Source organism: Leptonychotes weddellii, chromosome 2 (genome assembly GCF_054177405.1).
Source record: "Leptonychotes weddellii isolate Sample4059 chromosome 2, ASM5417740v2, whole genome shotgun sequence".
NCBI classification, from domain to species: Eukaryota; Metazoa; Chordata; class Mammalia; order Carnivora; family Phocidae; genus Leptonychotes; species Leptonychotes weddellii.
In genome coordinates, this window is record NC_138370.1 from 109153633 (window position 1) to 109169401 (window position 15769).

The 15769-nt window shown below is 34.0% G+C and overlaps 1 protein-coding gene across 1 annotated transcript in view; it reads right to left on the reverse strand.

The window, feature by feature from the left end:
• Window positions 1-15769, reverse strand: part of GRID2 (glutamate ionotropic receptor delta type subunit 2) — a 1321579-nt gene that overhangs the window by 250905 nt on the left and 1054905 nt on the right. The window contains exon 9 of the mRNA XM_081813135.1: window positions 6495-6807. Within this exon, the coding sequence (XP_081669261.1) occupies window positions 6495-6807 (313 nt within the window). The remainder of the gene's footprint in view (window positions 1-6494; window positions 6808-15769) is intronic.

Genomic DNA, 15769 nt, shown 5'->3' on the forward strand with positions numbered 1-15769 from the left:
CCAACTCAGAATATCTTAAAAAATCACCTTTCAGTGCTTTGTTTTATTTTTTAATGACTCTCGGGAAACCACTCCTTTGTTTCGTTAAATACTAAAATAATGCTTTTAATTATAGTATACATTTTTAAGAAGTTCGAAGTAGTCAAGGAAATGTTTTCACCGGGCGCCTGGGTGCCTCAGTCGGTTAAGCGACTGCCTTCGGCTCAGGTCATGATCCTGGAGTCCCTGGATCGAGTCCCGCATCGGGCTCCCTGCTCGGCGGGGAGTCTGCTTCTCCCTCTGCCCTCTTCCCTCTCGTGCTATCTGTCTCTCATTCTCTCTCTCTCAAATAAATAAATAAAATCTTAAAAAAAAAAATGTTTTCACCAGTTCTTGTTTGATAAGCATTTTATAAGCAGAAATCTGATTTTTGCCTCATATGCCTTGATTACTTTCAACTCTTCAAAAGCCCAGTTTAGCATGAGAAAGGATTTTCTGGCTCAAATCATGAAGAGCTGGTATTAAAATAAACAAAATTCAGGGGCATATTACATACATATGATTCACGGAATCATTGCTTAGGAGCTCATTACAGTTCATTGGAAATGTAAACCAATGGATTTCCATCTTAGCATCACTGCACTTGTTTTCTACCATACAAATTACTCATTCCCCACACCCATAAGGATAGACTTAGAATAGTATCTGAGAACGTGAAAGTTCAACTGAGTTTTTTTTTTTTTTTCTTTAGTGGTTAATTCTGGTGATAAAACGAAAGAAAATGAGCACCTTGTCATGTTTTAAATCAGCATGGGGAAATTCTCAAGTGGATATGACAGTTCTCAGACTGCTTGGCACTCCCTTTATTAAGGGCTGCCAATCATAATTAGCAACAACAGAGATGTTTTTTTGAACCCAAATAAAAATTACAGAGAGCTTTTTTGAGTTAATATCTGTAAGAACAGAACATAGAAAGAAATTTGTCTGGATAATCCAGTCAGCCTGTCACTGGGGATGACTCTCATTTTCCCTGTGTTCGTTAGGGTCAGTAAACAGCAGAGTTAGCCAATATCATTTTTGTTATATTCAAATTGAATGTGAAATATCAGATAACATTACAAAGGAATTGCTTTAGCTACTGCATTACAAGGTTTGAATCCTTTGGGGTTTTGCAACTAGGACATTGATAAATTTCATATATTTGATATCTACACTATTAAAATAGATGTCTTTTTGAGTTATTCTCCTATGCTAAGTTTTCAAGAGATGCTTTCTCATCAGCAATCTCTTTAGTTGCCTAATTCGATAGAGAAGAATGTCTGATTCTTCTTTTTGTGGAAACGAGAAAGTTGTGATTCTCTGTAACACTACGATCCATCTGGCAGTGGAAAGAGCTCTTTATTTTCTTCCAAAAATTGCCCTGGGATCTCAAAGACTGTGGGTTGCCTCTCCTGTTAATTCTTGTGCAGCAGCCCTCAGGTTATCTTCTACTATTCCTAAAGGCCCCCTTTCTATTCATCACTGGCATCTGTGGAGCTTTTTGATCTTCAAGAAAGCTAGCAAAGGAATTTTCCTTCTTTATTCTTTCCAATAATTCTGTCTCCTCATTGGAAGTGGTTTTTTTGGTCCCATTTGGCTATGGCCCATTTAGATGGTTCCAAGCATGACTGCCAGAACTGTATCTTTCTTATTTATGACCATACTCAAAACATCTAAGTTGGGCATGATACACAGCATACCCAAGAAATGGTAATTAAACCAGTTAATATAGTTATTCTTTGTTTTCTTTTTGTTCTTCCTGTTCCTGGCATATAGTTGGTACTTAATAAATGCTTGCTGGTAAATAAACATATGTAATAGCTATAAATATTTTACATGACTATAAATATTTGTACTTTCTAGAACCAGACAAAAGCATCTGAGGCAAACTCTGAAATTGCCCTTTGCAAGTAAACAGCAAACAAATTGTATACAATATGTGTGTGAAAAAGTCAGAGGCCTCCCACCCGCAGGCCCAGATGATATTAAGATGATGCTTTTAATATCACTGCCCATAAACCAAACATAAAGGATCTTCAAAAATCAAATGCTAGTTGTTTAAGTATGTTGATTGCAGAGAGATGCATGTAGACATGGAAATAAAGGAGGATATAAAACGACAACAAAACTTGCATAAAATTGGTCTCTCATTCATGCATTTAACTATCTAATTCACAAGCTTTAATGTTCCAGCCAAACAGATGTACTAAGTTTATCTCTATAATGGACCATACTGCTTTTGCACAGTTGGATTCCCTGAGCTATTTTTCCAGAATGCTTTGAAGTTACAGACTTTTTAAAAAATCAGAATTAGTAAACAACTGGCATATATTTAACATTTTTCTTTTAGCTGTCCCTAAACTCTTTTTTCAGAAAATTTTCCGATAATACATGAAATGCTTTTTATCCCTATTCAATCTGGTCTAGTGGCTCAATAAAGATGGTAATTCTGAATAACAGCTGCACTTCTTAAAAAGACTGTATTTTTATTGAAAATTATCACTAATTTTAACTCCATTGCCTGTGCATGGACACTGTCATTGACTGATTCTTTTTTTTCATAGGGCTTAGGAGCTTTTTCTTAATTTATGTTTGATCAAAATGTAAAGATGCTTTCTGTATCTTTTAACAAATTCACCTTTTCATTGTTAGGAAGTGGAAGAATGGCAGCATTTCAAAGATGAAGTAGTTAATCATATGCAATTCAGCAGTATCCATCACTAGGAATTTGTATTAATGTACAATCAACCTACAGGCCGTACAATTCATTTAAAGGCCCAGTTGGGATGGAAAAGTGCTTAACATATTTATAACTTTTGATATCTGTGTCATGTTTACACACGAGAAAATCATGCTAACCATATGGGTAATTTTACTTTTCTTTTTCTCTTAGATGTGCTCCAAAAATTAATTTGGCTACCTGGAGGCAGAGTTCAGAAAGCATGTCAACATCCTCAAAAATAAAGCTTCAACAAATCTGATACCTTATTTATAAGTTCCTCATCTTAGCTGCTTAATAAAATACACCAGTAGAGACATTCTGAGTAACTGCCTGTTAGGTTTCGTGAATTTAGATCATTGGGGAACAGATTATAATCTAATAAGCACAACATTGCAGTTAACTCCATGCTTTGTTTAGTTAACTATTTAGCATGTATTTATTCATTTAGTTGATCACTTTGCATTTATCAAACACTTAATATGTACAAGACACTGAACTGTAGGTAAAGGGACTATAACCATAAGACACTGTTTTATGTTCAAAGGACTCAGATGGAGACAAATGAAGAAAAGGCAATGACATAATAGTTTATAAGTGTTACGATAAATATATCTTCAGAAGCTTAGAAGATGGTTCCTAATCCCAGCAAATATTTCCTAAAAGAAGTGAGATCAAAACAAGAATTAGAGGATGCATAGCAACTTGCCATATGAAAGCAGAGTAAGAATAGAGATTAAGCAGTTTAGTAATAAAGGCATTTTAGGAATTGAAAGGAGCAGAAGCAATGGCAGAGAGTCATGACACAGTCTTGTATTCAAGGGACAAAAGCCATTTGGAGTAACTGAACAATTAAATGTGAGGCATGAACGGTAAGAGATGAGAATTGAGCCCTGGACAGGAGCCCAATGGTGGAATATTGTTCATGTTCCAAGTAACTCAGACTTTTAAACTGTGAGCATTGAGGAGCCAAGAAAATATTTAAAGAATGAGAATTATGTGTTTAGCTCTCCCTGATAGAAATAACTTGGATATATATGCAAGTATGTGGAGCATATGTTGGCAGGGGACAAGATTGAAAAAAGAAAGACCTGTTAACAACATTCCTGTAGTTCAGATGAGAAATGAAGTAGGCTTAATCTAGGTAGGAGTGTGGGCTTAATCTGTCTAGGTGAGACAAGATTTCCACTTCTAGAAATATTTAGAAGGTAAAATTCACAGGACCTAACTGTGGTTGGATAGAAGGGATAGAAGGAAGAAGAAATCAAACTGTTTTCAGAGTTTCTAACCTGTATATCTGAGTGGCTAGCAATGCATCAGCTGGAAGAGAATATGAGAAGCTACAAAGCTTTAAAGTGTAAAATAAATTCAATGTTTGACATGTTGGAATTCATGGTGCTTTTGCTATATCCAGAGAGTGGTCTAGTGAGCAGCTGGATATACAAAACTAAAATTAAAGAATGGGTGATGTAGATTTGGGGGGGGTCAACTGAATATTGGTGGTTATTAAGCCATGTACAGAAAATTGGGTGGATTGGGAAGAAGTGAGATGAAAACAAAGGTTAATTACATCTAACTATACTAACCTTTATTTTTAGCCTGTGCTCATACCTATTAACATCTCCTAGCTATTTGTCCTCATTTACTGACAACTTTGGCACATGGCTCATTTTCTTTCTCTCCAATCTGAGTTGACCGTCATTGCAGATGGTTCATCTAATCCTCTGGGCTCTCAGTTCCTTGATCAGCTTTGAAGTCCCTCACCAACTCTTAACTTCAGGAATCCATAAATACAAACTTCAAACTCCCTCACACTGATATTTCCACTTTTGTTTTTTGGTCTCATCAAGAACTCTATTCTCTCCTACTACTACTCTATTACTTTCCAGTCATACTCTTACTGCATTCTTATTATTGGTCTTTCTATTTTTTTTTTTTTATTGCTTCATGTACCCTAGGAGCTACCATTTTAACCATTATCTTGCAAATAATCTAAAATCATTTGCCTTTTTATCCTTTTTCCATGTGCCTGACTATCCACAGCTGAGTATGATTTGTTTTTATTTTTTATTTATGTGGTAAGCAATTATGTGACCCTTATATAAGTTATTTTATCTAAGAACTTCATAATTTTTAGCCACTTTAATTTTTATAACAAAGTTATGAGACAGGCACAACCAGGATGTTCCCTACAAGAGGAACTCACGCCATCATACAAGTTTGTGATCCCCAACCTGGACTCTAACATTTTTCTGTTTCATTGACTCTTTTTTCTCTTTTTGGAATGCTCTTTATGGAGAAATTAACTACCATTCTGTGAGAAAGGCCAAACTATCCCATGAAGAGAGACCATAAAAGAAAACTGAAGCTACCAGCCCTCAGCCAGCATCAGGCACCAGACATGTAAGTGAAATGCACAAGCCTTCAGACGAGTTCATTTTCAGACTTTGAGTTGTCTAGTTGAGTCCTCAGACATCACTGAGTAAAGACAAGCCATCCTCCCTATGTCTTGTCTAAACTTCTGACCCACAGAACTGGTAGGTTTTGGAGGATCTGGTAATGCAGCTACAGTCACTGGAATACTACCAATAACAAGTTTATTGCTAAATCCAGTAAGTATCTTTCAAGTCTTAATTTTACTTGATTTTTTGAAATGTTTAACATCTTTGGCCAAACCCGCCATCTTTAAATATTGTCTTTATTTGGTATGTATACCACTGCATGCTATACATGGTACTTGCGTCTTTCTTATTACTCTTTGTCAGTTAGCACTGAAAGCTCCTCTAGCCCATTCCTTTTCTTAGGGCTCTCTTCTAGGCCCTCTCTGGGCCAGTGGTCTCACGCAGGAGTATGCAGTTGAGAACAACTACTCAAATTTAATGGAAGATCTAATAGCAAGTGTGAATAAAAAATAAGATGCTATTGAAATTTATAAATATTAAAGCAAAAGTGTCATGTATCTCCATTATGACACATATTTCTCCTCCTTATTATATGTGATAGGTTTGTAAGAAACTATCGATCCCCTAAGTATTTTATTATTTCATTCTGCATAATGGCCGTAGTCTCAAATAAGGAGTTCAGTAAGTATTATTCTATTCTAAAATGGTGGGAGTCATAGAAATAACTGGACAACTTTAAAGAGTAGGGCAGATTAAATATTGAATAACAAAACAAAGACATTCTTTAGAATACCATGACATTGTAAGTTAAATCATTGGTAAAGATTAAATATTAAGATGAAAGATAAGACAAAATTTCTTATCAGAATCTTAAATGAATCGAAGTTTTTTCACCACCATTGAATATTTTTAATACATTAAATAATGTCTCTGAACAAAGAACCAGTCCCAACATGTCTTATATATGTAAATAATTAGACAGTGTCTGCTCTGGTTGTAAGTTGTTTCATCCTAGTAAGGTTATTTCTCAGAATGTCAGAGAAAGGAAAAAAAAAAAAATTAGGGGGGGGAGGAGGGGAAATCTGATCTTGAGTTTCTTGTGAACCTTACCTCTGACATTCATTTTTGGCTTTGTTGATGAAATTGAACCTACATCAAAAGGTAATGAACCATTTTTGTGGGAAACCTGCTGTGTTTGAGATCCTCTAGGAAAGAGTAGGAAATGTTCTTTTCTAAGCATTGCTGTGAAGACCCTTTAGAACACTTATTGATGTCAGATATAGAACATTCTTAACTGATTCATGGCATTTGAAACATATTCCTTTTTCAGACTAAAATGTATTCTTTCTCCTTACCTTGTTGTACAAAGGATCCATACACAAACCACATGGAGTTGTAGAGAGTAGTAGAAGTCATTGATCCCATTTGTAATCGTGGGGGATTAAGCCAATTCAGGAGGTAGACCAGAAGACCCACCAGAAGAACAGTGCCAGCAATGCAAGCCCAGAGAGAGAGATCAAATGGTGCAAGACAGGCAAACATGTCCACTGTCTTTTCAGCCCTTCGCAGTAGTACTCCCACTGAGTAGTCCATATAGCGTGTTGTAAAGTCCACCACATTCTCACGATCTGGGGTGATGGTTAAAGCAGAAATCCCTATGTCGGCTCTCTGAGAAATTGAAAGAGAAAATATTAAATTAACAATGTGAAAAACAACTTGATTTGTGGTGCTTCAGCTTGCTTTAAGGAAAAGAAAACAATGCCTCAGGCAACATCTTTAGTCTTTTTATATAAACTGAAAAACACGGCAGAGATTTCTTAGAGGCAAACTCTGTGTGAATTTTGCATTTCTCACTGCAAATCTTGCCCGACCAGAGTCAGATAAATTACCTTGTTCATATTATCAGTGCATGTGAAATCAGTGAAGAATATTTCAGACACAGATAACACCTGAAGGAAATTGTCTTTTTTCCTTGGGTCATTTTATCAAAGCCATCATTAACACAGTAGCAAAGGCAAAACTTATTCTAAAGAATTCTTTCTGAGAAAATGTTCCCAAGATACTTAATTATATTCTTAACATGTAAATTCTTAGGCAGGTAAATTAAAAAAAAAAAAAAAAAAAAGCTCAACATAGCATTTTACTCTTGGTTTAGATTTCTCTGCATCAGAATTTATATATTTTTTAAAAGATTTTATCTATTTATTTGACAAAGAGAGAGAGAGAGAGAGAGCACAAGCAGGGGGAGTGGCAGGCAGAGGGAGAGGGAGAAGCAGGTTCCCCGCTGGGCAAGGAGCCTGATGTGGGGCTCCATCCCAGGACCCTGGGATCATGACCTGAGCCGAAGGCAGACACTTAACCAACTGAGCCACCAAGGCACCCCCAGAATTTATATTATTAAGCTCTAAATATATTAGTTTGTTAGAACTTTCATATAGCACTAAGTTATAATGTCATTTGCCAAAAGTCTCTACCATGATTTTTATTGTATAAACCTCAGAAATGTTTTAATGAAAAATTAAAGATTAAGGATACCTAATTTTTCTTGGACAACCCTTCTTTTCAATGTGTATCTCTTTAGATTCTCAGTGCTAGCACTCAAAACTACAGTACATGCTATTTTACTTATTTGAAGCACTTAGCAGAATTGCAGTGAGATCACAGAACAAATGAATTACATTTCAATTCCATGATATGAGAACACACATTTAAATATCTAAAAGATGTATTTTGTTTGAAATAATAACCCATGGCTATGATTAAAGCTGTGGGAAGCTCCTTCCAGACAAATACAAATAATAGTAAATTGTTTGTTGAACATTTTTGTTATTATTTTTCTTTCTTTTGCATTGTTTTATGAAGGAGTATAGAAACTGGTTTTATTGCTTTTGGAGACCAAAACAAACAAACAAGCAAAAACAAAAACACAAAAACATGAAAAGTAACATACCTAATAGAGTGCTAAACCAGTTCAAATAAATCTAGTCTCTGAAGTAATAATGGCCTCAAAACTATTCTAAGCTACATTTAAACTTTATGTGTGTTTGTGCGTGTATATATGTTTATATTTATACATATATATCAGCCCATATATATTTGCTGCTAGGCCCAGTACTAAGTAGTTAAATAAATTTTCTTATTTAACCCTTACAATACATCATGAAATACGTGTTTTCCCCTCGATTTCATAGATGGAACAACTACAAGAATTAAGTAACTCATTTAGTTCTCATAGTTGATAAGCACAGAAGCCAGTATCAAAGCTTGGTTTTTCTTACTCCAAACCTGTCCTCATAACCACTGACCCTATTGCAAAAAATCCTTCGTTTTCCAAGTAACCCATATAGTAGGTGGTTGAGATAACTAGTTTTAGGACAGTTTTTACCTTAAAAGAGTCTAAAATTTTGTGGGGTTTTTTATTACGCTATTTACAATGCAACAAGGCCATATTAGTATAAACACCATGAGTTTATAAATTATTAATGGAGAGGTATTAAATTTAATAACACTACATGAAAATGAACTTTCAGAGAAATAATTATTATTGCTTTCAAGCTCATGTATTTATTTTCTGTAGCTAGATATTAGGAATTAGGTCTTTTCACCTGGATCCTTACCTCTCTAGTTCTATCTTTTCTGAGCTTCAGTTTACCCATTTGTGAAATGAATGTACCTAAGTTTAGTGTGATTATTGTGAGTTGACTCATTTATCTTAATCCAATGGCGAATACAAATCTCTCCAAGATTCAATTAGGCTTTCAGAAGTTGCCTTTACTTTTTCAGGACATTACAGTACAATGGATCAGTAATTTAGTAATTGATGCACTAGTGACCCAAAACATTTATGACTCAATTAAAATCAGAAAATTTCACCCAAGGAAGAACTTACTGACAAGTTGACTGAATATTTGTAAATGTTCATCAATATTTTGCTGATAAATAATTGAATGTTTAACACCTAATTAATGACTGTGAATTGGAATAGTCATACACTAATTCTACTAATAGATACTTACAAGTATCATGAAGCGAATTTCTATAATGGAAAAATGATATCTAGGGAATGATGTGTGCTTTCTTTTTGGAAAAGGAAACTGATTATATTGCATGTGCTAAAATATTTATTAAATATAATAATTACTTGTCATTTTTCTATGGAGAACTTCCTAAATTCTGGTCCACTTTTAACACTTGGCTATTCTGTTTTCAAGGAGAAATTCCCAGTCTCCCTGTGGAGGGCATATCAGAATCATTTAATGGCCTTTTCAAACTGCACAAATACATTTATGTACAGACACAATAGAAACAATATGTACACATTTTCCTATCTTTGAGATTTGTATATACCTTCCTAAGGAAGTACCTCACCCTCTTCTTCAGAATCAATAAGACAGCAGATCATTGTGCTTGATATGAATATGTGATAGTCCTTACTTGTATGAGAGAAGTTTTACTGGAGCAGAAGAAAAAAAAAAAAAAAGCCAAGAATCACTGATTCATAAAGATAGCCCAAAAACTTCTTGAACATTTCCAAAATACCAAAAATGATCAGAAACAAATGATCATTCCTACCCTCCCTCTCCTTCACTGCCTTTCTTCCTTTCGTCTTTTTTCTTTTTCTTTCTTTCTCTCTTTCTTTCTTTCTTTCTTCTTTCTTTCTCTTTCTTTCCTTCTTCCCTTTCCTTCCTTCCTTCCTTATCATTTATCTATTTACACATACATGTCAATTCACTTGTCCAGTTTCTACTTCTCAAATCTTTACCCTCATGAAACATTTAATCTTCTCAGTACTCCCTGCCCCCACTCTTGGAAGATGACCTTCGCTGCTATTTTATAAGGAACATAGAAGATATCAGATTAAAATTCAGGCTTATTTCTATCTCTCAACCTATATCCCACACCCAACCTATTCTATTTAACCTCTGTTTACAATGGAGAGCTGTCTTCCTTCCTAAAACCAACCCTCCATCAGTGAACTTATCAACCAATTCCCTCTTTCAATTATTTAAACTCTTGTCTTTTATGTATTAAACATCATCCTGTCAACTGTAAATTTCCCATGAAAAGATTTGTAACTCCTTTGATTAAAATAAAAACAAAAACAGAAAAGCCTGTCCTTTTCTCCATAACTTCTGAATCTGTTATTACCCTTTCTCTCCCCCTTTTTCACAATTTTCTCTAAAGATTTGTCTCTATTTCCAAACCTCCTAGTAAGCCTGGGAAGATTCTTTTGTACCTATATTGTTAAGTACTCTATTACTCAATGGACACAGCACCTCTTAATTTTTGCATTGCTGAGTCAAGTGGACACAACTTAGTGCTCATCTCTTTAGGTTTCTTGACATTTGACAGTGATGACTGCTCTCTCCATCATAAACACTCTTTTCATTGGATTTCATGACATGATATAAGCTTCTTTTTCAGTTCTTTTACCAAGCTCATGTTGGCAATACTCTGGACTTGGGCCTTACAGACTTTTATCATTCGAGATCTCTGCCAAGGCAACCCCATTTATATCTATTACTTCCATCGTCCCCATTCATGCATTAGATTTACAAATTTATATTTCTAGATATGTATCTGAGCTCTGGAGTCCAGACTGATTTATGTAACTACATTTCTATCAGACGTCTCAAAAATACCTCAGATTTACCATGGCCAAGACCATATTCATGTGTTTGACTCTAACCAATCCTCCACCAAAGTCTCCTGCTTCAATGAATATCTTTTCACATAAGTCTTAAATCTTGATGGTCTCATTATCTTTTCAATCTTATGCCTCCTATCCTGTCTGTCACTGTTGATTCTACCACCTGGGAATCCTAATATCCATTCACTTCTCTACTATTTCCAGCTCTCACCATTGCTTTTATGGGCTCATTGTGAGTCTACCTAAACTCTACCATTTTTCTTCTCTTAATCTCCCTATTGCAGTCAAAATAATTTTTCTGGAGAGCAAATCTAATCCTGTCTCCTGTCACAGTTTAAAGGTTCTCAATGGATTTGCATTGCTCTTAGGAAAAAGATTAAACTCTTTAACATAGCCTATCCATCTTTAGATAGACTATCCTCAGCCGACCTCAACATATACATGCTGGGCCATTTTCTTTTCCAGAACTTCTTCCTGATGCATGGTCTTTGTACGTGCTATTCCCACCGAATGGATTGGTCTTCCTGAAAGTTCTTCAAGTAAATTCTTGTTCATTTTCATAAATCAGCTCAATTATCACTTCCTCAGGATAGGTATCCATGACCCCCTTTGATTAGAATAATAATTCTTGTTATTTATACTATCAGAGCTCTATATCCCTCACTTCTCTAGTAGTTGTAGCAGTTGTCATTTTATAAATATTTGTGTGATTCTTTGAATAATGTCTGGGTTTTCTATGAGACCACAAGCTCCATGAAGGTAAAGATTATGACTTTTTTCTTTTAATTTGACATATTCTTAGTATCTACCACATTTGTCTCTCATAGATTCATGATCAATAAAAATTTGCTTCATATATGAATAAAGATGGAACATTCACTGGGTTCTCATTATTTAATTCTTATAAATCTCTTCTATTCTTCAGCATTTCTGACAGAGAGATTTTTACAGAATAAAAAGAAAATGGTAATATAAAAATTTACTAAGTCTCATACACTGATAAAAGATTTATATCTTAATGAATAATTACTTCAATAATTAAAACAAGGTTCTTAGTTTATTGATATGCTTATATTTATGCTATTTGCCATTAGCTAAAGTAATCATGTCTACTACAGTAGGTCAATATATTACAAAATATTAATATATGCCAAATGTTTAACGAAGAAGTGATTATTTGAATTTTGAAGAACTAGAACTAAAACTGGAATATAAATAATCTTTTTCAAAACTATTCTAATTACACAGTCATAACATTTTCCTTGAAAGGAGATAAAAGACTTGCATTCTCTCAAATCATGAAAAGGAGATGGATTTATATTATCAGGGGACGTGGCTAATAAGCCATACAATAACTGAATCTTACTTAGAAACAAACTTAGAGAGGTTAAAAAAAATATTGTTCTAAATTTAATCTGAAATAAATGATCATATCTCACAAATAATCATTTAATTTATGCTTGAATATAATGCTAAGGACATTGTATTAATAATGCTAATAGTCACACGTTTATTTAATACTTACTATATATTTAGTGCCATGTTACATGTTCCACGTACATTATTTTATGTAATTTTATTACAAGTTCAGTTGCATCTTTTCAAGATGAACAATTTACATTTGAAATATTCTAATTAATATAAAGCTTTGAGTATATATGAACAGATACTTGCTTTCCTGTACACCTTCTATTAGGTGTCTTTGTGCTGTCATCTATACATCACATTATAAATCTGAATAATCTACCTAATGTTTCAAATACTTGAAGAATATTACTTTATTCCCCAATTGGAAATGCTATTTTAACACTAAAAGTAATTTGCTTATACAATCACTCTTCTCAAGATATGATTTCCATATCCCTCAAAATACTGGTCATCTTCTTTCAAACAGAGTCTAATTCATCAATTTTTCCTCAACTGATATGAATAACATAGTTTTTGAAAATGAAATTGAAGCTTGAATCATCTTTACAAGGTGCAATTACAACATTGCCTTATACTAAACTTAAGGTAGAATACATTTAAAACATATTTTTGAATCCCTCCCCCCAAAATATATTTTTAAATGAAACACTACCAGTCTAGAGGTTCTCTTAAGTCCTATGCAATTGATTTTGAAGCAAAATGTTAGATTTTATATTTATCTCTCATCAGTTTCATTCTTTGGTTCTTTGGTCTTTCACATCTATCTGATATATTTTGAATTGTTACCTATCAATCATCATATCAACTTTTTTTTGCTAGCCTTGACTCATTTGGAAGTTTGAGAAGCAGGCTTTTAATTCTTCACTCACATTACTAGTCAAATATTGATGAAAAGCATTGCAGCTTGCCTCTAAAGTTCTCCCCATTTTGATAGTAGTTCATTAGTTAACAATCTAGATATTTTTTTTTTTTAATCACCCATGGGTATCCTTTATTATAGTGTCATCCAACCAGGCTATTCTATATAGTTTTTAAGTACTTTGTAAAAGGCATTATTGAACTCAAAATATATGTGTAACCAGCTCATGCTATCAAAAAAGAAATAAACTGCTTATTTGTTTTATCACCTGTAACGCATCAGATTAATAATCCATCCTATAATTTTATCAGAGAATAAAAGTCACTGTTCAAGCAGAATGAATGTTTTTTCTAATTTTGAATATGCTAATATCCAACTGTATAACATTCCCCTTTTTCATGTTTTGTACATATTATCCATGGTATCTCATATGTCACCTCAGAAAGTGCATTCTTCCCCTAGGATATCATTCATTTGGACCTCGAAATTTGAATTCATTGAAAGTACCTACCATGAGCTTCAATTCCCTTAAGGTTTCTCCCCCTTGTCTTTCCCACTTCAAAGATTTTTTGCACAAAGTGGAAGGAAAAAAGTTATTGAAGAGTTTTGGCACATATTTAGCAAGTATTAGGTCTACCTCTGCCTATTCAACTTTTTAAACCATACATTTTCTTCTCTTGCTCTTCACAAGAACGGACCATTCACAGATTTTAAAATTTCTTTACAGTTTCTTTAAATACTACTTTTTATTCTTTGGTCTTCAAATAATGTTTTAGTGTAAAAATTCTAGGTTTGCTTGGGAGAAAGTAGACATTGAAGAAAGGAGGAAGAAAAGAAGTATGATGGAAAGAAAGAAGAATGTAGTTAAGTCTTTCATCTTCAATTAATAATATATGACATGACTTTGGGCAAGTGGCCAAACTTTCATCATTTTAAGGTCACTCATCTGTACAATAAATGGATTGTAATTGGTAATATAAGAGCCCTTCTAACTCTGAAATTTTAGAGCTAAAATTATTTATTGAGACCTTATTATATAATTATTGTATGTTTGCTAATATAGGAATATAAATGTTTTCATTCTAAAGACTTTAAGTCTAGAGACTTTAAAGTTTCAACAGACCTTTCCAGGTAAATACAGTATATAAGTTATTACCATTCATAAGAGAAACCAAAACATAAGTACTGGGGAAAAGAAAAATAACCAAATTATCAAATTAATCACAAATTATTTATTTTGTCAGTGTCAAGATTTTATGTATGTCTTTGAAAAGAAACATAGATGTATTCTAATATGTCACTGTTATAGATGAGTATTTCAGTTTCAAATACAAACACATAACAAAAATCTATTAGTTTTCAAATATACCACTGGAAATGAATAAATCTCCAGGTAGGCCAATGAAATTCTTGTTAAACTGATTTTTATTCTGAAATTAAGATCCTACTTAACAATTCTAGAAGATTTTAGAAGATCAAAAAGTTATAAAGAAGACATTTAAATCCAATGACAACCACTCTTGTAACTTCTGTAACATTTTCATATATTTACTTTTACACTTTTATACACAGTATTTGTGAGCTCATCAAAAGAATGGTATTAATTTGATATAGCTTAGCACATGATAAAGCAATTTATAATCCAATTAAGATAAGTACTAAGGAGAGTTTACTTACTAGTACCACTACTATTTAATATTTAGTGTGCCTACTACACACTACTTTTCAATGATTAATTCAATCTATCTTCACAAATACCCTGTGAGGTAAATACTGTTATTATCCCCATTCTATAGATAAGAAAATTGAGACACAGACAGAGTAAGTAACTTGACCAAGTTCATACCACTTAGATCCAGGATTCTGACCCACTCAGGTTGTCTCCAGATTCAATGTTATGTGAACATAAGTACTCTTTCCTCCCAAAATAATTAGCTCGCTACCTCAGTATTGCTTTAGAAGAATCCTTAATTTCTCACTTAATATGACTCCTTCAGCATATGCCTAATTCATACACTTACATACACACACACACAATTTATATATATACAGATATAGAAATATACATACTATTTATTTTTTGAACCACTTGAAAATAGGTTGCATATACCATGTCACTTTTTTTTTTAATAAAGATTTTATTTATTTATTTGACAGAGAGACAGAAGAGCACAAGCAGAGGGAGTGGCAGAGGGAGAGGGAGAAGCAGGCTCTGCACTGAGCAGGGAACCTGATGCGGGACTCGATCCCAGGACCCTGAGATCATGACCTGAGCTGAAGGCAGACGCTTAACCATCTGAGCCACCCAGGCGCCCGCATATATCATGTCACTTTATCTCTTAATATTTCAATGTTATTTAAAAATACAGAACCACAGTACCATTATCAAACTCAGGAAATGTAATATTGATACCAGAGTTTAATCTGCAGTCTGTATTACAACTTTGTCATTTGTTTCAAAACTGACTTGTCCTAACAATTTAGTCCAGGATCTTTTTTTTTTTTTTTAAGATTTTATTTATTTATTTGAGACAGAGAGAATGAGAGACAGAGAGCATGAGAAGGAGGAGGGTCAGAGGGAGAAGCAGACTCCCTGCCGAGCAGGGAGCCCGATGCGGGACTCGATCCCGGGACTCCAGGATCATGACCTGAGCCGAAGGCAGTCGCTTAACCAACTGAGCCACCCAGGCGCC